This window comes from Haemorhous mexicanus, chromosome 5, assembly GCF_027477595.1.
Source record: "Haemorhous mexicanus isolate bHaeMex1 chromosome 5, bHaeMex1.pri, whole genome shotgun sequence".
Lineage (NCBI taxonomy): Eukaryota > Metazoa > Chordata > Aves > Passeriformes > Fringillidae > Haemorhous > Haemorhous mexicanus.
The window spans coordinates 3,622,894-3,646,331 of record NC_082345.1 but is presented as its reverse complement, the minus strand read 5'-3'; the positions used below and the strand labels follow the sequence as shown (position 1 = coordinate 3,646,331).

At 43.8% G+C, this 23,438-nt stretch overlaps 1 protein-coding gene across 1 annotated transcript in view; it reads left to right on the top strand.

Moving 5' to 3' along the window:
• DERA (deoxyribose-phosphate aldolase) overlaps nucleotides 1-8,917 on the top strand; it is a 48,401-nt gene extending 39,484 nt beyond the window's left edge. Inside the window, exons 8-9 of the mRNA XM_059848038.1 lie at nucleotides 4,411-4,560; nucleotides 6,505-8,917. Of these exons, the coding sequence (XP_059704021.1) occupies nucleotides 4,411-4,560; nucleotides 6,505-6,561 (207 nt within the window). The 3' untranslated portion in view covers nucleotides 6,562-8,917. The remainder of the gene's footprint in view (nucleotides 1-4,410; nucleotides 4,561-6,504) is intronic.
• Nucleotides 8,918-23,438: the final 14,521 nt, after the last annotated feature.

The following is a 23,438-nucleotide window of genomic DNA, read 5'->3' as shown; positions in this document are numbered from 1 at the left end:
TGTCCTGGCAACCCAAGGGATACATTCTGCTCTTTCCTCCCTTGCCACAGAGGCTTTCCAAGGGGACAAGGAAGCAGATCCAGCTGTATCCTGTTACTTGGGATGGAAGGAAGGAGAAGGAAAACAGGGGTTGGAAGAACATTATATCCTGGTACTTAATGTTTATTGACCAGGTCGCTGTCAGGTGAGGTCAGTGGAGGAAAGGGGAAAGCAAAGCCAGTGCAGAGCTGTCAGTGCATTCATCCTTTTGCTGCAACACTGAGAAAGGAGGAGATTCCCAGGAGGGTTTAACACACCTTTCACTTCCTTTTTCCATGGGCAGGTGGGGGCTGCCATTTGGATCTGGTGCTGGTGTTCAGCAGTGAGCTTTGTCCTCACCTTCAGCACCAGGGCAGGAAGATATATCTCCAGCTAGGAGCCTCCCCCCATTTCTGGCTGCCCTTCCCTCCTCTCCAGCTCCTCCTTCTGTCCCTTCTGCAGGTGGTGTCAGTGTCAGGAGATGGGATGAGCAGTGGGATGGGGGCTGAGAAGACTTCAGGGGCTGTCAGAGCTTGAGGAACGTGTGACACCAGGTTGGAGGTGTGTCCATCCACTCTCTGTAGCCATCTAGATGAGGCCAGCAGGGATCCCTGGGCTGTCCCTGTAAGAGCCTGAATGAGGGATGTGGGACTCCAGGCAGCTCCCCAAAATGCAGTTTATTCCATCCAAGATGTTACAGCAGTCCAGGGTCGTGGGTGACAGAGCCTGTGCCCACAGCTGTCAGCTCCAGCTGCAGGCAGGCCTGGAGACCCTTAGTTTAGGTTACATTGCATTATTTACTTTTCCTTGCTGAGCATCTTAATACAGCAGACCCAAACTATACCTTAACTTGTATCTATAGCCTACCATAACTACTCTAATTACCATATGCATGTTACTATTCTCCAATCACTAAAAGTCAGTACATTACAGTTTAAGCTAGAAGTTGTTTTTCATTTTTCTTGCAGTGGAAAATTCTGAGACCTTTTTTTCTACTTGCAACCTCTGCTGCCTTGTTTGCCTGTGCTCTCTTTCTGCTTGGTAAAAACATCTTCTTGTTTGGGGTGGGTTTATCCTTTGCTCTAAGCCATAAAAACCCCTTCTAACTAACATACCCTTTGCCTCCTTGGTTAGCCAGTGAGACTGGCTCAGCAATTCTTTTCTTCTCTATCAAAACTTGCTTCCATCTCTATTCCTGCATCAGACTCTACTTTCAAAAGTCTTTCTGCCAAGCACACATACCCGTGAGACTTTCTTGTCAAACTTTCATCCTTCCCAACAGTCCCCACTCCTCCTTTCCCCTCCTGCCCCTCTCTCTGGCACACGATGATTGGAGCAGCTCCCATAGCCTTGTTTCTGTGGGAGCACCATCAGTGCCCCAGTGTGAGGCAGATCCCTGGGGCCAGCCACCCCCCTGGGCACCAGTGCTGGGTGCCACAAGCTGCATTAGCTCAGCTTTGTCCCCATAATTGGATATAAATGTTGAATTCACCTTTTGCTTTCAAAGGAGGCATTCATGGCATGAAATGTGTTATTAAGAGTAAGTGCTTGTGTCCGTGTGCATGTGTGTGCCAGTGAATTAGATGTAAACTGACTTCATGTACTTTTATTAACTGAAGACAATATTATCAGTGACAAGGAATTTCTAAATGGTTTCTTTAACAAACTAATTTTGCTGCTGTAGGGATGCTTTCTAGCAAGGTGTTGCCTGGGAAAAGCAGGTTAATACAGAAATTAAACTTCTTCAAGGAAAGGAACAAGTTGCAGAGTAACATTTATTGACTGATAAGCTGTGGTGGTGATATGAAAAGTGTGCAATATAATGGGAAATAATCTTTTCCTGTCATTATTGAAGGACATACATAAATTGGTTTTTCTGTTGGGAAAACCCCCAATCCAGAAAAACTTATTACTTTTAATAATGTAAGGTGAAGAGAAAATTCTTGAGGAGATGAACTTATTAAGCAAAATAATGAAATACTGTGAAACAGCAGGAAAGTGGTAGCTGGACTTTGTACTGCTCTTGAATTAAATTCCAACCCCCCCCCTTCCTTTTTACGTTTTTCTTGCAGTCAGATGTGCTGTTTGGAAAGCTGGTAAATGGAGGAGAGGACAGGCTTGTCTTTGTCAGCTTTTTTTGCAAAGAAAAGAGCTTTCAGAATCTGCTGAAAGGGGAAGGAGTTCTGAATGATGGTTTTAATTCTCTTATTAACTCTGTTTCACTTGTTTTTGCCACAGATTATCTCAGAGAGATGTCGTATTTCTAGGAACAAATCTAAATTCAAATTTCATTAGAATTTCTCTTCCTGAGGGAAAGCACATTCCAACTGGTTTTGTTTATTATCTAGAAGATGCTTTTCCAGTTGCTGGGCTTTAAATTCTTTTTGGGAGTCTAACATTAACAGATGTATGCAAACACTCACACATCTATTTGTCCATCCACAAAACCACAGTTTTCGTGGCTTGGATTTATCAAGCTTTTCCTGCTTTTGTTCCTTTTAATCTTATTGGAAATATGCCATTATCACAATGCTCCAGCATGAGAGAAGGATTTATTCTGTGTTTGTTGGTCCTGAAATCACTGTATAAAAAAGATTACCAAACACATTTAAAAAAAGATACTTTCTGATTCCACTATTATGTCCATAAGGCACAAAGAAATCCTCAGTGCAGTGAGGTTTTGGGAGCTTGAATACAAAAACAAAATTATAATACTTGCAGGATGTAAAAGCAGAAGGAAACAGAGGAAGAATCACTGTGTTGTTCAGATTTACCTCTTTTTTATACAGGAGGAATTTTTCCTGATTCCCCTTGCTTTTCAAGAGTTTAGGTACCTGCTACAGACCAACATTTTGGCATTTTTGATGAGGGATTTGATAGCTGAGTGTCAGAAGCTCTGTCTTGTGTTTAAATGGCACATAACCAGAGGACTGGCATTTGGGGTGCATGCCAAGTCCATAGCAGGCCCATCCTGGGATTCCAGACTTGTCTTACCTCAAAGATAAGTTTTACTTGGTGTTTGTGCCTTTGCAGACGTGGCAGTTCACCTTCAGATATGACCCACATCCAACACAGAGGGACTGGAAGCACACCCAGCCTGTGGTGGGGGACAGACCTTTCAATTTTTGATAAAGACAGACATAATTTAACTCCCATTTGGAAAATTTTAGTGACAATCAAACCTCTGATAGGTTTGAAAGCACAGCCAAATCATGTGTAACTGTGCTGCAGAGGCTTTTCATAAAACACAGCCAGTTCTCACTGCCAGCCACCTCACATGCAGCATCTTTAGAGTTGTGTTCTTGCTGTGTATTTATTGTTCTATATTTGGAATTGCATTGGCAGTAGGTGATGATGAGATGGGCACTTTGTGGTTATGCAGATAACCCTGTCCTGCCTAAATCCCTCGCTCTAGAGGCAAACTCCTCCCATTAGACCTCAAGCCCAGCTCCTGAGGAAGAGCACAGGGGTCAGAAGTATTGCTCCCTCAGGATGAAAATGTCATCTTTGGCAGTGATGGCCGAGGCTTGGTAGCTCCCAGTTCTAGCCCAGACCTTGTGCTGTTTGCAGCCAGGTCTCCTGGGAGGGATGAAAGTTTGACAAGAAGGTTTCACAGATATGTTTGCATGGCAGAAAGCTCTCTGAATGTAGAACCTGAGAATGGAATAGAGATGGGAGCAAGTTTTGATATAGAAGAGTAACAGATGTGTAAATTGACAATTGCTGAGCCAGTCTTGCTGGACAACTCAGGAAACAAACGTTAAGTCAATTTGGAAAGAGATTTGATGACTTAGAGCAAAGAATAAGCTGACCACAAACAAAAAAATGTCTTTACCAAGCAGAAAGATACCACAGGCAAACAAGACATGTCAATGTGGCAAGTAGAAAAAGGTGTAAGAATTTTCCACTGTAAGAAAACTGAAAAACAACTTTAAGGTTAAACTGTAGCATACTAACTCATGTGATTGGATAGTATTGACAATAATATGGTAATGATAGTAGTTATATAGGCTATAGGTAAAAGTAAATGTATAGATTGGTTCTACTGCATTAAAATGCTCAGCAAAGAAAGGTATATAATGCATTGTAACCAAAGCTAAGGGTGTCCAGGCCTGCCTGCAGCTGGAGCTGACAGCTGGAGGCACAGGCTCTGCCACCCACAACCCTGGACTGCTGTAACATCTTGGATACAATAAACTGCATTTTGGAGAGCTGCCTGAAGTCCTTCATCTCTCTCCAGGCTCTTACTCAGGTCCTTCCCAGGTAGAGCTGTTACATCACAGGCACTTTGAGACTGCAGCTCAAGCATTGATTGCTCTTCTAGGGTTGCTGATGGATGAAAAGGTGCATTGAACTTTTATTTATTTTTTTTTTCTCTCTCTCTCTCTAAAGGTTGGATTTAAACCTGCAGGGGGCATTAGGACAGCCAAGGAAGCAATTACCTGGCTCATGCTGGTGAAGGAGGAGCTGGGAGTGGAGTGGCTGACCCCAGAGCTCTTCCGCCTGGGAGCCAGTAGTTTGCTGGGAGACATTGAGCAGCAGGTTGGTTGGTGGCAGCTTCACAACTCATAAAACAAAAGTAATCTTTCTAAAAGTGCTGGCTTACTGCTTCTGCAGAAATGGAACATCCCTCTGATCCATTATTAATGACAGGTTCACTTCCAGCTCAGTGTTTAGGTTTGAGCTGTCGTTACAGACATCTGGGGCTCTGGTGTTGGGGCAGCTGACCATGGTTTAGGCCATGTTGGCAGTGTAAAATTTTGGCAGAAATTTGGAAAAAAAGGGCTCAGTTTGTGCTTGTACAGAGTCTTTTTGAATGCATGACTATCAATGCCAGGAGCCCCTGACACTGGGAATATTGTGCTCTGATTCCGTGATTGAGAGGGCTGAACAATTGCTTTATTAAAACTATACTGTATTTCACTAATACTGTATTAAATTACATACTAAAGACATACTTTACTATACTAAAGAAAAACCTGTGGTTGTCTGAGACAGTCAGGACACAGCTTTGAGGGATTGGCTACTCACTCAAAACAACCTTCACCAGTGTCCAATTAACCAAATCACTTTGGTGATTGGTTAAATCACCATAACACATTCAGAACACACCATAACATAACACAAAACCAAATCATCCTAACACATAAGAGAAAGCAATCTCCATAACACATTCCACATGTGCAAAACAACAGGAGCAGTGAATAGAGATAAGAATTGTTTTCTCTTTTTCTCTCTGCGCTTCTCACTGCCTTCCCGGGAAAAATCCTGGGAGAGAGAGAATTATGTCTCTCTCAGTTCAGAGAATGTGAATGCCACACATGGCAGTGTTCTGCTCTTCACTCCCAGCTGTGACTGAGCCTCACAGACCCCTTGTGTCACTGTGCCACAGCTCCTCATGGTGTGGAGAAAGTCACATCTCATCCTTCATCTGGGTGCTGCTGACAGAGAATTTTTTACATGTTGGCTGCTTCCTGGGGAAGAAGTTCCCAGTGGGAAGAAAGATTCTGGCCCATGTATCCATGATCTACATCAGTGGCACAGGGTATCAGTCCCAAAGGATGCAGTTGGGAACAGTGTAGTGTTATAGGAACTACCAAAACATGAAGGCTTTTGGTCCTGACTTGCATGTTCATTAAGCCCAGGAGAGGAGGTGAAATTACCTTTAACCAAGAAAAATATCTGAGACTCATTATCCTGCTGCTGGGAAAACATGAGGTATAGGGGCTTTGGGGGAGGACAAAACCAGCAGCCTTTTCCCTTTCCTCACATTTCCTGGCAATTGAAATACTGACATGTTTTAAGAAATGTTCTAAGAACAGCTTAGAGGTGTCAGGTTAATATTCATGACTCCTGAAAACCCCTGGCTCACTCCTGCAATGAGAATAATATTGTCTTGCTCCCTCTGCCTCACTCTTGACCTAAAATTATGTCCCTGGTTATGACAGAGCAGCATGAGCTTTCTCTTTGCCACTGCCATCACTGCTGGGTGTTAGAACACAGCCAGTGATTGTGTTGCACCATTTGTTCTGATTTCCCAAGGGTTTTATCTTTTATCTGCCAGGGATTGCACAAATGCCCCAGTCATGACCAAAGCTCTTGCTGTTCTATGCTGTCTAAAAACATGGAAGATAAAATGTCCCTGTCATTATATTCAACAAAACAAACATACTGAAAGAGTCAAAACCAGATGCCAGAGGAAAGCATTGGCTTCTACCTGGCTGTTTTTTTCAAATCTTAGTTAAGAGCAGCAAGAGTCTTTGCTTTTTGCTTTTTCTTTCCAAACACAGCAGCAGCAAGAAACCTTAGTTCATATTCTACCAAAAAAAAAAAATTATTAAGGGTTATTACATCATATTTTATGCCCACACACAAACAAATATCTATCATCCTCATCTGGCATGCTTTTAATTTGTTACTTCCTTGACACTTGCAGCTTTATAGTCATATATAATTCCATCATAAATTTTCTTTTTTTTCTTGCAGATTTTCTATCATGTGACTGGCTCTTATGCACTTCAGCATGAACTGGCAATGGCTTAGACACAAAACCAACTCAGGATTACTTTTACAAAAGAGGTCTTTAAGCAAACAGCACTCAGAAGTCTTCTGACAACCAAGTGCATATGATGGAATTAAAGGCCTAATTCTCCCTTCTTCATAGTTCATGGTATTTAAAAATATGCTCAAGTCTGCTGGTTGTACTTGATCCAAAAGCAGGAAAAAAGTGGCATTTCTGAAATAGTTAAATAGTTAATACATACAGATTTGCAAAGTTAATCTTGCAAAGTTCCTCAGACCAGCCTGAAAAGCTTATTAATGGCAGCACTGAAATACTATGAAAAAGATTTAGGTGGCCTGGTAACACTTTGCATTCTCAGAATATGAAATATGTATGGAATGTTTCAGATTGCTAATTAAGAGCTACTGATCTTGGAATAGATTTCCATTCACCTCAGACAAAATCTTCTGGCACAGATGTGTTGCACTATTAATTCTTCTGTTGATTCAGTCTCAGGCTTTGTGAGGGGAAAGAAGAATGAAACTTGGCTATTATTTCTCTTTTATCAAATGCCTTCTGTAGCAAAAAAAAAAAAAAAAAAAAAGGCAACCAGACCTCTTTTTTATTTTTTCTATTTTCCCCCCCAAACTTGGGCACAGACATCCATATTTAGACCCTTGAATAAAAGTGGCTTGATTTCTAGAACAGCTGAGTATCCACAGTTGCTCCTGAAGTTAATGGGAGCTCTGGGTGATCAGAACAACTGAAAATCAAGCAGTCTCTATATAGGTGCCTAACTATGCATTCAAGGGCCTATTTTTAGGCATTTCACTCTTAAAATTTTAGTCTAACTTGCTTAGAAGCTCCAATTCCTGTCTCCTGTCATTTTAAAACACATTCATGCAAATCTTTCCATTTTAATGTAGGGGGGTTGACTGTCAGTTTGCAGGTGTCACTGCTAGGCTGGCTGAACTTCAACTTTGCCATTCCAAAAGAAATACATGAATTTAAAAGATGATCTGAATTGTGTCCTGTATGGGGTTTAATGCTTTAATTTAAAAAATAAAAAGTGCTTTTTTCAGAGCACATTAAGAACAATACCCAAGTCACCAGAACCTTTTAATATCAGACTGGAGCTAGTAGATTCATTTTATCAGAACTGCATTCTGCTCACTAACCAGAGTTGTACTAAAAACTTAATTATCTTATCATCATGACTAGTCTCACTGACTTAAGTAGGTCTCATCATGGAAGTGAGAGGAGGAGGAGGATTTTGCTGTAAATCAAGCTACAAGGTGCATTTATTACAAAGAGATTTATTACAAAGATAATAACTCTGTTATTTATCTGGCTATACCACCTGAATCACTAGAGTGCTACAAAAAAACTTGGACAGATAGGAAAGCTGATTAGGGGGAAAAAAATCAAGAAAAACAACATATACAGAAAGCAAAATGCTACATGAAGTGCTCAGGATTAAAATCGGGCCTTAATTTCTCAGGAAATAGTTCATCCAAGGCTTTCAGTCTTTTTCTGCTTTAGGTCTCCACACAGAAGGTGAGGCTGAGCTGTGACTCTGTTTTCACGTTTGTTTTCCTGAAAATGGCCCGATTTTACCAGGAGTTTTCCTTCTGATTTCATTGCCAATCTCATCAAGGAAAAATCCAAGTGCCTGTCTGCATATGGAGGGGAAAATTCTGCTGTCAGCTTTCAGGAATACAGAACCTCTTACAAGAAGCCAGCCCCCACCAGGTTTTTGCCAGTCTCACCCTCTGCTCTGCCCTCCCAGCCACCACACACTGGATTTTGCTGCTCAAGCTCTATAAATGTTATTAAATGTTATAAATGTCCATACATTCCTAGTGGGAAGCAATGCCACTTGCAAACCACACCTTTTTTGTTGTCACTTGTCTTCAGGACAATTAGGGTGTTGGTAAAAAACTATTTTGTTTTGGAGATGCTTTAGTTTGTAGGTGGGGGACTCTGTGTAGTGCCTTAAAATGAATGGAGGTCCAACTTTGCCACCTCACTGTGTCAGGGGAGTCTCTGAGAACAGCCTCACTGTCTCCATGGGAGCTGTGTTGATGACAGAAGTTGCCAGGAGAAATTCTGTCACAGTTCTGGTGTGCCCATGGGCTGCTGGTGGTGACTCCAGGGGTGATGGCTCTGTTTGCAAAGGGAGAGGTTCCTGAAGGGTTGAGGACAGCCTCCTCCCTTCTCCATGAATGTTAAAACACACCTGTGTGAAATGCTGTGCAACTCCAAGCTTCTCTGTTTTCACAGAAGCTGGGTTGGAATGTAGTGTGTACATTTTTTCTGTTGAAACCTTTTGTCAAAAAAGAAAAACAAAAGCAACAGTCTGTAAACACATCCAAATAAAGATGATTCTGGTTTGGAGGTTGTTCTTTTTTGAGGAGTGAGCAGAAGGCTCAGTGTTTCAGAGCAATTGGCTGTCTTTGTTTAACTCCGTGGTGATTGAAGTTATATTCCCATTGTCTGTGGGCCACCAACACGACCCAGAGCCTTGTCTCCCACCCCTCCCTGGTCTCTCAGCCCTCCTGCAGAAGCTGCTGGTACCAGACAGCAATTACCCTGCTGGCAGCCCTGGGGGTGCCAGGGGTGGAACCTGGGCCAGGGGTGCCACCAGGAGCAGCAAGGGACCAGGCTTATCCAAGGGCCACTCCAGGAGAATGCTGCCCCTGAGCAGGTGTGGGATCCATCCTGGGCTGAGGCAGGGCTGAGCTGAGCTGGGTGGGGCTGCTGGGCAGGGCCAGGAGCATTCCTGGGCTTGTGCCAGCACTGAGAGAGCCAAGGACAGGGCTTCCCTTCATTTCTGAGCTGAGGTTGGAGCTGGTGTGGCAGGATCTTCATGCTGGAAGATGGGAGTGCTCACAGCGTGGGCTGGGAGTGCTCACAGCGTGGGCTCCTAGGCTTGCTGCCCTTCACCCCAACCCTTCACTGCCCTTTTTTCCATCTCTCCCATCTCTTTTCCAGCTGCTCTTCAGCTCTGGTCTTCAGCTGAAATTTGTGGAGGCTGCAGGCAGCACCTGAACTCCTGGGAAGTGTGGAGGGGGTGGTGCTCCATCGCTGCACAGACTTTGGGAAAAGTTCAGATTTAGTTCTGTGCTTCAGGCCATTAGAAAAGGAACAGGCAATTATGCACTCATGTCTAAATATATTTCAGAGTGTAACATATGTTTTGTGCAAGTCAGTCTTGTATACTAATTTATTATTTTTATAACACTTATTCATTTAGGATTTTAAATAGCTTCATTTTGTAGACCACATTACTTTGCAAAGAAGAGAATAAATTCAAGAAGAAAGTAAAGTAGAAGCTGCAAATCTAGAATATTCTGCACCAGCTTATTTACTAGAAGAAGGAATTTTGTAAGAGGTAAGCTTTTTTCCTGGTCTGTAGGAAACAAAGATATTAAATAGTAATTATATCTGAAGTGCACATATCAGCTGGGGCAAGTAATACTTTGATATCTTTATTTCATCAGTCATGTAGTTCATTCTTTCATTTCCTTTGTGAAGCAGGGAACATACATTAAATACCATAGCACATGCCACTGAGACAGAAAAAACTGATCTACTTTTAATTTTATTTTGCTCACTTGGAACTTTGGCTCCTTGCCTCTCTTGGGGAGAAAAAAAAACCCCACGAACAACAACAGCAAGTTTTATCCAAATCTTGGTGAGCTTTTGCTGAAATCACAGCTGGATGATATGTATTGTGTGGGATAGGAGTAAAAGGAGGGAACTGCATTTATTTAGATGCAACCTGCCCAGGAGAGAAAGAAAATTGTCCTTCTGGTCAGTAACAGGGAGAAGAGTGTTCTTATTATTTAAAGACACCACTGGTAAAATTACTATTACTGATTGCCTATTACTATTAAAGTCACAGAAAGTCAGAACCATGCTAAATTAAGAGGTGAAAAGGCTTAGAAAGAAGCACCAAGAATGTTTGCAGCCCTTGCACTCCCTAAAAGCAGGAGTAAGTGGGTGATGGGTGCAGAAAAATACAGCAGAGCTTTCCTGAGGCATAAAAGTTTCAGATCTCTGAGATCACAGGGAGTGCTTGAAAACACTGAGTTGAGGAAGCATAAATTTAAAATTGCTTCTTTAGCTGAGATGAAAACAAAGGGCTTCTTAAACAATGTTAACAAACTGAGGAAGCCATACTGGAAATGACTACACTTGTTTTTTCAAGTCCTTCTTTCTGTGAGGAAGGAGAAGAGGAATCACAGACATCACAGAATGGGTTGTGCTGGAAGGGAGCACAGCTGGCCCAAGCTCCCATCTCCAGCAGGGCCATCCCAGAGCACACAGCACAGGATTGTGTCCAGAGGGGTCTGGAATATACCCAGTGAGGGAGGCTCCACAGGTTCTCCAGGCCATCTGCTCCATGCTTGGTCACTGCACAGGAAAGTTCTTCCTTGTGTCCATGCAGAACTTTCAGAGCATCAGCTTCTGCCTGCTGCCTCTTGTCCTCTTGCTGGGCACATCCTGGTCCATCTCTGCCACTCTCCCCCCAGACATTAACAGACATAGGTGAGGTCTTCTCCTCTCAGTCACCTCTTCCTCAGGCTGAACAGGTCCTTTGCAGGCTCAGCTGGTGCAATACACCCCAGTAACCACACCCTAAGTTAAATGATGTTTTGCCCAGAAAGATGAGGGAAAGCTTCACAACCTGATTTTTCCATTTCAGTAACAACATGAGCTCTGCTTTTATTCAAACTTTCAAAGGAGTTCTGACCTCTTTATAATTAACAAGACAAGCAAACAAGCAAAGCAGCCAACCAGTTCCCTCCCTATGCCTGGGCCAAGGCTGGTTTTGGCAATCCCATGGGTTGGGGGTCCCTGCCACTGTCCCAAACTGGGGAGCAAGTGGGCTGGTGGAGGAGCTGGGCGAGCTGCACCTCTGAGCCTGCCAGCCCCTGCACTCCCACTGCTTGAGAGGCTGCCCTGGGGCTGGAAAGTGCTAAAACTCTCTGTACTGATTACTGATCCACTGAGAACTCTTCTTTTTTCCACCCTACAGCTCAGGCCTGAGCAACCAGCTCCTTAGGAGGAGGTGAGGAACGCGTGTGCTCCATGATTTAATTTAATTACACGTAAGATGATTAAGGATGTTATCTTCATTTCCAGGGGAAATGAAACATTCAGCCAGCATCATGTCAGAAGGCTGGCACGTCTCAGTGCTGGCTGCTTTCTGCTGCCTTCTGCAGAGTCTGGGGCTTTCTTCAAAGCACAGGCACCAGAGCTGACCCAGAGAGTGATTTCTGGGTGGAACTTCTTTAAAGGCACGAGTTGAAACAGAGCAAAAAGCAACTATCAGGGCTCTGAACAAGAAGGGCTGTCACAGACATCCTTTCGTTAAGATCTTTTCTCCTGAGAAGCTGGGAAACTTCAGCTTCTCCATGTTTTGCTGCTTTGGAATATAATTTAGAGAATTGTTTACCCAGCATGTGAAATTGTTTTTGTTTAATGACCAATGACAGCCACCTGTGTCGAAGCTGTGAGCAGTCACAAGATTTTGTTATTCATTCCATTCCCTTCTATTCCTTTCAAACTTTCTGATGAAATCCTTTCTCTTTCTTTAGTATAGTTTAATATATCATTTTCTTTTAATATATATCATAAAATAATAAATTAACCTTCTGAAACATGGAGTCAAGATTCTCATCTCTTCCCTCGTCCTAAGACCCCTATGAACACCACCACAAAGGGCTTTGTGTTCTGCTCAGCACGTGTCTGTCCAATTCCAAAAAAAGCCCATGGATGCCTCCACCCCGTGTGATAGCAGCTGTAACGAGGCCTCTGGGATGGCAGGGATGGGAAGATGTAGATAAAGGAAGAACAGAGGGGTATAAAGAAAAGTTGTGAGAAGTAAGGGAGGTCATTGCCACTGCTGTTATTGCTTCACTGAAGTGTAATCTTTTGTGATCTCTTTGGAACGAGAGGTAAATAATAAAACACAAGGGAGGGAAAAAAATTAAAATAAATGCAGCCTGTGAGTGCATGTTAAAACAGATGTCAGATTAAAAATAACTGAAAAAGAAATTCTACTGTAGGGGGAAAAGCTGCTTTTTCCTTCAACATTTCATATTCCACCTTCATTAGGCAAAAAGTGAAAGAGCTGTAAAGGAAAAGGGGAACTTTTGTTGTTTCCCTCTGAATGTGAAGAAAAGCCTAATGCAGGCACAGAGGGGAGGCTCTGTGGTTCATGGTGCTGGAGCAATTCTCAGGCTGAAGCCCAGAAGCTGCAAGGATGTTAAATAGATGCTGTGTGTGCTGAGCCCTGGGACCTGGAGCTTTAAACCTGCAGTGCTGCACATCCAGGTGGTTTCATCCTCTCCATCCTACCTCCCTTAGTCCCTCCAGGGTTGACAAGTCCTCTAATGTTGCAAAGAAATACAGCCTGCAATCTGGTAGGATCACATCACCCAGTAATGTCCTTCTAACTATAGATCCAGGCACCAGGGACTGACTTCTGGTTTCTTCAGCACTTTTAAATGGGTTATTTCAGTGTTTGGTGACAGCAGAGTGGGGAACATCTTCACAGACACTTATTTTTTTTCCCCACATGGCAGCCCAGACCGCACCCATCCTCGGAGAGAGGAAATACTGACAAAGTGCCTGTGCCAGTCTGTAAATCAGTGTCACCTCAGGTCTCTTCTGCTAAATGTGCTTCAGAATGGCCCCTAAAAACTCCTGATGTGAAAAGCTGCTCTGCATCTGTTTAAAGCTCAAGGAGCTTTAAATAAATAGCTGAAGACCTGCTGAGGGTGGACAGGGAGCCACTGTATTTCTTGGAGGGCTGGCATGGGTTGCTTGGCTTGTTCAGGTCAGCTAATGAAATGGGAACGATCTTTTTGGTTTCCTTCTTTATTTCTGAGTGTGGAATGCAGGTTTAAATGGAAAAGGCACAGCTCTGTGACTAATACCTCAGCTTCCAGGAAGAGTCAGCAATGACAGATATCTTTGGCTGCTGTTACCGTGTGGATGTCCAACATACTCAAACAACTTGATGGCATCCAGTGTGACTATATTCCTACAGTGATTGAGAAAAATATCTTCACTTTTCTCTACCACTACCCTGAGCAAATTCCCACAACTCCTATTACTTTGAGACACTTAAGATGAGGAGGTGAGGAGGAGGCAGCTGAGGCAGAAGGAAAAGGTTTCCCCAGCGGAATGAAGGCAAAGCTGTTTCGTAATTTCTGAAACATTTCTTAAGCTTGCCCTGACAATGCCAGGTAAGATCCCAGTGCACAATCCCTCAGAAGTGCTGCTGATGAGCAGGAGGATCTTGGCATTTGTGCTGGCTTAGATTTGCCAGAGAGGAAGGAGCAGATGTGGCCCCAAGCAGCTCCACCCTGCCAGTCAGGGTGAAAGGGGGGTGTGAGCAACACAGGAGGGTACAGAGCTGCTTCACTGTGTGGTGTTAGACTGCAGGCAAATCACACACAGCATTTTCAGAGAGGCTGGACAGGTATTCATGGCCGCTCACTGGATCACCTCTGCCCACAGGCTGACCTTGGAGACACAGCAGGGACGTCCCCAGTAGCAATGACCTCCCCATCAAAGTGCAGGCAGAGGTTTCCATCCAGGTCTCTCCTGTACTCTTCCCTCTGATCTCATCTCATTCACTTCCCACCCCTGCTTCTCTAAAAAAAAAAAAAAAATTCTCTTGACCTTCTGCTCTGAATAAACAAATAAATGCATAAATAAAAGTTACTTTGACTGCAGAGAAGTATCTATCCACTCCTCATTGAGTATGTGTTCCCTGAGCTGCCTCCTCCAGTGGAAATTTCTTTGTCTAGTGTTAATTCCATTTCATTTTGCTGATCGTGGCTGCCATTGTCTCCATTAGAGGGCCTCAGAGCAGTGTGTTACAGTGTTTTAGGATGGGATTTAAACCTCTATATGTACTTTGGGCCTAATTTCCTGCTGTATAGCTCTCCTGAACTCAATGGGGTGTAAAACTGGTGCAACACATGGAGAGAGCAGGAAAAAAAGTGCTGTGCCTAAGAATACATCAGTGCTTTGGGTTTTGCTGACGAGATTAGGAAACGCTGAGATGCTAAGAGAGAATTTTAAATACACGTGTGACAGGTGAGGCAGATGAGTAAGTTAATTGCTGCTTGTGTGTTAGAACACAGAGTAATTGGTCAGTAGGGTATGTTTCCAGAGAGCAGGAGTGAAGTGCATGAGCAAAGCACAAATAGAGCTTTAAATCCTTCCTCAGAAATTACACTTATTCCAGGCAGAAGTTGGAGTCTCAACCACTTACAGGAGTCATAAACGTTTTATTCTCCATTATGCTCCAATTGTGGCACTGGTGAGCTAATTGCTTGGACTGAAATTTTCTAGGTAGGTGTCTTCCTTGACTGAACTTTCTCACAAAAAGAGTATCAGAAGATAAAGCTGAATAAAAATAAGGGGTGGGCTGGGAGTTTTCAGCCCACACTCGGAAACTGGAGCAGTTGAGATCTATGAAATTCCAGTGTTTTGGAGCATGAACCTGTGGCAGGGGGGAGAATGGTCCTGCTGCTCAGGACCTGCCTTTGTGGTGTCAGTGTGGCACGTGGTGCCAGCCAGAGTGCAATTCTGGCAGGCTGGAGGGGGAGAAAGGCACTGGCACAGGTTAGAGGGATCAAGGAAACAGGAATGCCAGAGGGAGCAGGTGAAGTGGAAGGACAGGCATGGGGGGGAACTGCAGAGCAGGAGTGAGGTGATCCAAGAAGAGTGGAAGAGAACCTGCCAGAAACACGTGGAGTATTCCTCATGTGGAGAGGAGGAATACCAGGACCAAAAGGAAATGGATCACAATCAATCTCCCACCAATTTAGTTTTGGGAATGGCTGGGAGACAGACAGGAGGACCAGGAAACAACATTGTCACTGAAAGTGGCATTTGCAAAGGCTGAGAGATGATTGCACGGGCAACTTAGTCTTTTATAACTTTGAAATGCTTTGCCCTGCAGACCTCAGTGTTTATTCCTTACTTCCTGTCACATATTCTAAATTGAATGCATCTGAGCAATTAACTCATTGAAGCAGGGTCCTGTTTGGTCCTGTTTTCACACAGCCCTTGCTGGGATGTGTTGTGGTTCTTGGCTGTGACTTTGCACGTCACGGAGGCAAAAGTGTCGAGGGAGGTAAATGTGAATTCCAGCACTGGAGGAGAATGGTTTGATACAAGGTGCTGGGTTTATATCAGGGCCACCAGGCAAAAATAACAAAGGGGGAGTTCAAGATGAGTGCCCACAAGGCTTTATTAACTAAGATTGTTTGGCAGCCCATCAGGGAAGCAGCAGGAGCCCCCCCAGCTGAGCCCCAACCCAATACAAGAGGGTTCAGAAAGCACAAGCCTGCACAGGGAGGCAGATGGGTCTTGTGGTTCCACTCTGTCTTTAACTTCTCAGATCTTGTACAGCTTTCCCCAAAAGCCAGCACAAAGGAGTGTCAAAAGACAGAATACATATTCATGGCCATTTCTGGAGCTGCAAACTGTGAAAAGAAATCAAGTCGCTCTCATCCGTGGACTGAAATTGAGAGTACACTCTAATCCAAAAGGATCCCAGCTCACAGAGTGGTGTATGAAAATCTTATAAAGCACTGCAACACTCCATAAATAATTTTCAAACAAGGAGCTTTTTGTTTCAGTGACGGCAATACTAAAAAGGGAGAACGGCAAATAGCCGTCAAGAAGAGGCTGAAACACTGAGGCACTCTGTGCTGATGTTAACTTTAATCACTGCAAGAGTTACACCCAGAGTTATCAGTCATTTATTAGAAGCTGCAGATGATCATTGCAGAGGTTTAGATTAACATGGACTGGAGCCTGGTGCTGTGCCAGTGGGGTGCCACGTGACGGGCAGCCCATGGAATAAACATTCTGGCACATCAGAGCACTATAAATCCTCCAAATGAAAGAAATTAAAAAGCCAGGAGCAATTTTGAAAATGATTTACGATTGGAGGTGCACTTAGGAATGCTTTTATTGTCACGGGAACATCTCCTTTCACATCCTTAAGGTGACAGAGCCACTCTGCTTCTGGATTTCCTGGGCTACCCTGTGGGTGTGAGCACCACAGAAGTGTGCTGGGGACTGGGGGGCATCTGGGCACTTTAGCAGCATCCCCCGGGTTGTGAGGGCTGGCTTTGCACAGCCCCAGGGCGAGAGAGCTGCAAATCCACTCTGACATTTTAAGTATGAGAGAAGACACCAGTTGTGGGGTAGGTTTTTTTTTTCCCCTTTTACATCTATAGCATAACCACGTTCCTAAGTGCACGTATAAACATTTTATAACATGGATTTGGAATAACACTTGAAAAATAAACTTAGGAATAGTTCCTAAGCAGAAGGTATTCTTATCAAAATAGCAGTCTGTTGCAAGTCAGCCCTTTGCTCCATACGTGAAAGATGCAGCACTATCTGTTAGTGTTCTGCTGGTGTAAATATTGCAGAATGTTTCTCTAAAATACAATTCTCGTGCTGATACAGATATGTTTCCCCAAACAAAAAGTGCTTTCACTCCAAAGTGAAAGGCCAAACACTGTGGTTTGCAGGCAGAGTGCTCTCTTGCTTACTCAAGGAAGAGCAGTGGCAGTGGGAGTGAAAGCTGGGATATCTGTAATATCCAAGATTTGGGCATGTTGGGTAATCCTGCCCCAAGCCAGTGATACCCTGATGGACACAAACCTCCCTGCAGCTTCCCTGCCTGGCCTCGTGCCCCTTGTTCTGCTGGGGTGTCCCAGCTGGGTGCTGTGCACAGGTACCCAGTGCTGGAATACACTTGGGTTAGCAACCCCACGTGGTCATTACTGGCCCCAGATGGGTGAAAACTTTAAAAAAAGTCAGGGTGGATGATGGTTCCAAGTGCAGGCTGGCACATCTCCCAGTGCTGCCTGCCTTCTTTAGTGATTGTGGATCCCTGTATCGACCCACACACATCTCCTCCACGTGTTCTCACTGTTGACTCCTTAGAAAGGGTTAATTTTGCATCTATCTCCCGATCTTTTTGATGTTCCCATCCTGGGGCAGTGCAGCAGAACAACTTTTATAGCTTGGTTGGAGGTCGGCTCTTCAAAGCCTGGCAGCTCGGGAGCTGCCTTGCAACACTCGGCGTGTGTTTGCTGAACGTGGGCATTAAACTCCTGCCAGGTTCTCTCACCCTTCTGGGGGCAGCCCCTCACATCCCCAGCCCTGAGAGGTGAGGAGTGCCCCCTCCCTGGGTGTCCACACACACCCTGAGTGCACTGACAGCCCAGGGAACCTAAATTGCACATGCAGCCTTGTGGGGTCCCTCCTCACCCTCTTGTAGGGTGAGTGCGGTGGGAGCCTTATGGGGGTTACACGTGGAAGGCTCTTTTTGAATTTACAAGCATTTATTTAAGTTTACAAAGCATCTTTTATTGTGGTTTATCTGTTGTGGTGCTGATGTTGACCCTGGATTTATGGTTCACTGATTGCCAGGTAATTACATGCCATTAACAAATCAATAACTTGCTTTGATCCTGATATACCCTAAAATACATGAATTGAGCAGCTTTTCCCTGCAACAACACAAATCTTTCTCTGTCCTTCTCTGAGAAACAAACCAATGAAGTTGCAAAGCAGCTCCCCTCTGCTATCCACCAAATTCAGGTATCTCTTTGCACCTCATCCACCACGGTGAACAAAAGGGGCAGAATGGGAAAAAGAGTCACTTGAAGTCTGCCCTGTGGACTTTTCTGTCCAGTTACAAAATACCACCCAAACCCATGGAGAAGAAGGTGAAGAAGAAAGTGAAGAAAGACCAGCCTCTGCCCTAAAACCTCCCTCTTGCTTCATACATATTTCTATATTCTAAAACCCCAAACTCTGAGTTTTCCACCCTGTGATATCACACACTTCTAACCAACTCCACACCCACAATCCCAGTGCTCTCAATCAATTCTGGAAGCCTCTCCACGGCCTCAGGTCCAATGCAGAGCTCTCCTGGGAGTCAGAGTCTGTCAGCACAGAAAGTCTGAAACTCTTAGCATCCAGAACTCCAACACTGTGGGTTTTCCAGAGGCTCTGCCTGCCCCCTGCCCCATGAAATCTGCCCCAAACCTGCCTGTAGAAGGACAGACAGATCTGCAGTCACGGACAGAGCTCTGTGGGGATGGGCCCTTGTCCTGCAGGGCCCTTCCCTCCCTGCCCAGCAGCACTCCAGCAGGAGCAGGGGATGCCATCAGGCACAGTTGTGAATGCACAATGCAAGTGCCATGTGTGATTGTCTGCGAGTGCCCCAGTGCTTTCTGCAAGGCAGATTTGGAGATTTCATTGTAAAGTCGTTTTAAACTCTGAACTAATGGGTAGTTTGGCAACAGCTTCTGCCTATGAAATCATTATTAATTCCTTTAGTACCATAATAACATTGATTTAGGTGAACTCTTATAACATAGCAATTGTATAGTATTTAGCTGTAATTAACGTCCCCTAATTAGGAAGTGTTGCCAAGCAGTTTTCTCTGCTGGCTCTGTTGTACTTAAGTGCAGCTGGATGAAAATTAACCACAAAGGGAACAGCTTGTGTTTTATGTGAAGTTTGCCTTTGATTGATTAAAAAACTATTCCTTACTACTTTATTTGATTATCAAAGAGGGTGCACTGGATTATCAGTGTTACCAAGGGCCTCAAAGTCCACATGCCATAAACTACACACACATTTGGGTGAGCATTTAAGCCCAGTGACTTATCTGCACATTCAGAAAATTCCCAGATTTATTTTGCCTCAATACGACAAGCCACCATAACAAAAGAGAATTGATTTTAATGTGCCTGTCATTAATAAAGCCTACAGAAATTCAAGCAGAATTAGCACAATTTAATGTCCACTCAGAGGAAAGAGTCATGCACTGCAAGCTGAGAGGCATTTGTTGATGTGAAAAATGCTGACATTTTTGGAAATTCAAATTATAAATGAAATACTGCTGTCAGTTTACTGTGCAGCTTTGTAGCATATGGTGCTTCTGCTGGTGGGTGTTATTTCAAAGTTTGCAAATCACACTATGAGAGTGTCCCTCTGGTGAGCTTTTGCAACGCTTAGCAACTGTGAATCAAAAGTGACAGTACAGAGGAAGAGGGACTAAAAAAACAATTTCTCTCTCTTGGAGTTGGTAGAACAAAGTGCACAATAAGTGCACAATAATACATTTTTTCAGGGGGAAGAAAAAGGAGGACAACATGCCAAAGCTAAAGGAGACCAATGCCTCCATTCCTGCAGAATAATGCACAAAGTCTTCTAAATTGTTAAAATAAAAATATGGTTTGCCTCTCCCAGTCTCTGACTTTGCTATGACATGAGAATTAAAGCAACTGGCAGGTACAACACATAATGATTCACTTTTAGAATTAGGAGAGTTGCTGCAAGACATAATGCAATCCCCTCAGTTGGTCCAGATGTGTCTTTTATCCATCTCTGAAGAAAGTTCCTGTGACCACAGAATAACATTTGCCATTTGAAAAGCATTGTCCACCTGAGGCTGGCAACACAGAGGATAAAAGTCAGAAAAAATTAGGTTCTGTGCAGTCCAGCAGTGTGGACTCCAACTAGTTGGTAATTCACAGGCAAGGTAAATTTAAACAACTGAAATATGAAGACATCCTTCACCACAGTTTTCAAGAATCTGCTACCCTGTGACCTCTTTAATGTGCATTTCCACTATCAAGGAGTGAACTTAAAACTTGGATTTGCCATGGTTTGATCTGACCATAGTTGCTCCTTGCTGCTCTGCTCCAGGCAGTGACTTTTGGCACCAAGGTGGGACTGTGGCTGTGAGGTACAGCCCTCATCAATTTGCCAATCAAGCTGGCTGAGAATAGAAAGTGATGGGGCTGTCAGTAGCACTTCAAGCATAAGCAATTCTAAACTAAGCAATTTGGAAATTTAAATAGTTATAATGACCAAGATTCTCTGCGTTGGCCCTTAATTACTGCAATGTCAATTCAGCTGAAAATTGCCTTTCCTAGGTAATGATAATTCTTAGAAAAATCTTTGCTTATACACCCACCCATAGCACTCATTAAGTCAAGCTCCTTCCTTTTGTCTGAAGAGCTGTCAATTTTATGTGACATCACCAATCATCTGCCATCTCAGACATCTGCAGGCTGTCTAGCTGAAGGCAGGTTTGTTCTGTCTCAGCTGCAGTGCTCTGCATGGCAGCCCAGCCTGCTGCTGGGAGCACTGGGGCACCAAATGACTCTGATGAGCTGCTCCACTGAGCAATGAGTGACTCACATTTGCTTGTTGGCATCTGGGGCCCATGAAATTGCAGTGTGTGTTTTACATGTGAGGGGGGACCCCTCTCTGTTCCACACACCACATTTCTTATCTTTCTTTTGCAGCAATCTGCTGTTTCCTGTTCATCACCATCACATTACAACTGTCTGGCCATCTCCTCTGGTGGATATCACTACAGGTTTTCTTTTAGCAAGAAAAAACATGAGAAAGGAGTAAAACCATCTTGATAACCTGAATGTGTAATCAATGGTTCAGTGTTATTGTAACCCATGTTAGAATTTTGTTTTATATTTCCCAGAAAAGACCAGCAACACCTTGCAGTTGTGGGTGCAGAGCAGCAATGCTTCCTTTCCTTCTTCCAGTCAGCCTGGAGCAGGCTTTGCCTTGTGCCTTCCTATGAGTCATGTGGAATTCCAGGGAAACCAGGAATGAAAACACAAGCAGCTCCAGCACATGGTGCAGTCCTTGGGGTGTCCTGTGCAGGGCCAGGAGCTGGACTTGATGATCTGATGGGTCCCTCCCAGCTCAGCACATTCTATTCTATTCTATTCTATTCTATTCTATTCTATTCTATTCTATTCTATTCTATTCTATTCTATTCCATTCCATTCCATTCCATTCCATTCCATTCCATTCCATTCCATTCCATTCCATTCCATTCCACATTCTATTCTATTCTAAAGAGGAAATGGGCTCCATTTTTGATTTGAAAAAGGAAGAGGGTTTCTTACACTCTGCTTTGTTGACCACTTCTCCTCTCACCAGCCCTGCATGCTGAATGTGCCATTCTGCACCTTCTGTAACAGCTGCATAGGGGTTGCAGTCAAATTCTTGCAGTCAGAAGAGTTTCTTATTAGTTTTGATGCAACTTGCTCACTTTTTCACCCTGTTCCTGATTCTTGACTTGCACACAATGAAATAGGAGGGGCCTTAGGCACTTAAAATAAAAAAAAAAAAAAAAAAAAAAACAGCCCTCAATAAATCCCCTTAAGGGCCCATTTTAATTCTGCTTATGCTCTTGATGTGCAAGTTCTTACCCTGCTATTCCCCTAGAAGCAGTTTATTTCTGTCTGCCAGCCCTGCCAAAGTGACAAAATCCCCTTTCCCACCCACCATGTAATTGCTCTGTTGATGCCCTTCCCACACATGCCTGTAGAGAGAAAGCTCTCACTTTATTTGCACTGCTGAAGTGAATAACATCCCTTTCTTCCCTCCATGTGGCTTTCAAGCAGCCCCAGTGCCATTAGTTATTTCTATTCTGGAGCAGCACCCCATCTGAGAAGGGAGCATGTTCCAAGGGAAGGGAAGCCAAGGCCTGATCTGCCAGCTCTCATGTGCCCACAGCTCCTGGAGCTGAGGAATTTGGGGCTTGTCAGAAAGGCAGAAGCAAGCATTACAAATAGGGTATATTCAGAAAAAGGGAGCAAAAAGAGAAAATCAAAGGCTGCATTTTAAAATTGCTTTTTTTTTTCTTTTTCCTTACAGCAAAGGCTATGGGATGAAGTAGCTCCCTCTGTCCTGTGCTTGCACAGGGCCACATTGGTAATTTCAAACTATCCATTAGAATTGGGGTTTTTTAACTTTCTCAGTGCCTCTCACTCTCAGCCTTCTTCATGTAAACTTCTATTGTATGCAGAAAACAAAAGTAGTTCTAGAATCAGTCTAAAGTTATGTTTTTCTTTTAATTCCTTTTGGGTTTATTTATCCTTCTACTCTAAAGGGGCACCAGAGATTAATTTCCCCACCTCATTCCAGCTGCCTGGTGTATGATTACAGAAAACCACACCACCACTACTAACTAAATCATCAGAAATAATTTCTTCAGCTTGCCTAAGGAAACTGACCCCAAACTCTTGTTAAAACATCAAAATTTACTGAAGCATGGTTATGTGGATACAAGAAATAGACTCTCAGAGCCACTCACCTCTAAGGCAAACAATGTTCAATAAATTTATTTCTTAATAAAATTTTAAAATATAATAACATGGCCTGAGATAGAACAAATTTTTGCTTTAGACATGCCAAGTTTTTTCACCTAGTTTTGCTCCTCTGTGGTTTGGCAATCTAAGATTGGTAAATAACCATAGTTATATTGTTAAATAATAGCAGAGCATGGCTGTAACACATTGTGCAGTCAGCATCTCATTATGAGCAGCTTCACAATTTTGCAATGTGACAACTCTCTTTGCAGGGACAAAGTCCTCAACAATGGTCTAAATCACACATTTGCTCTTCCTCTGAGCACTGGTGGTTGTCAAAACCTGTTGCACTCTAGCAGGGGAGCCTTTTAGACCTGTTCCAGGGCTGGCTTCATGCAGACAAAACACATTAAAGGCCACTCAAGTGCCACATGTGAGGGATCACAGCAAGCTGCTCGTGCCCAGGCCATCCCAAGCAGCCGTGCTCAGCTCTCCTCCTCCTCTGCCAGGCTCAGCAAACAGCAGGGCCTGGCTGCAATCAGCCTCTATTCCTTCCTTGGAATGTGTTCAGGATATCAGAGAGGGCGTGAGCAACAATAATGCACACACCAAAGTTGGGGGAAAGTGGGAAGAGTCTCATTTTAGTAAGAGCATATTGGACTAACCTGTCCCTCTCTGGGTATCCAGGCTTTTCTCTGTGCTGCTTTACCACTTCCCTC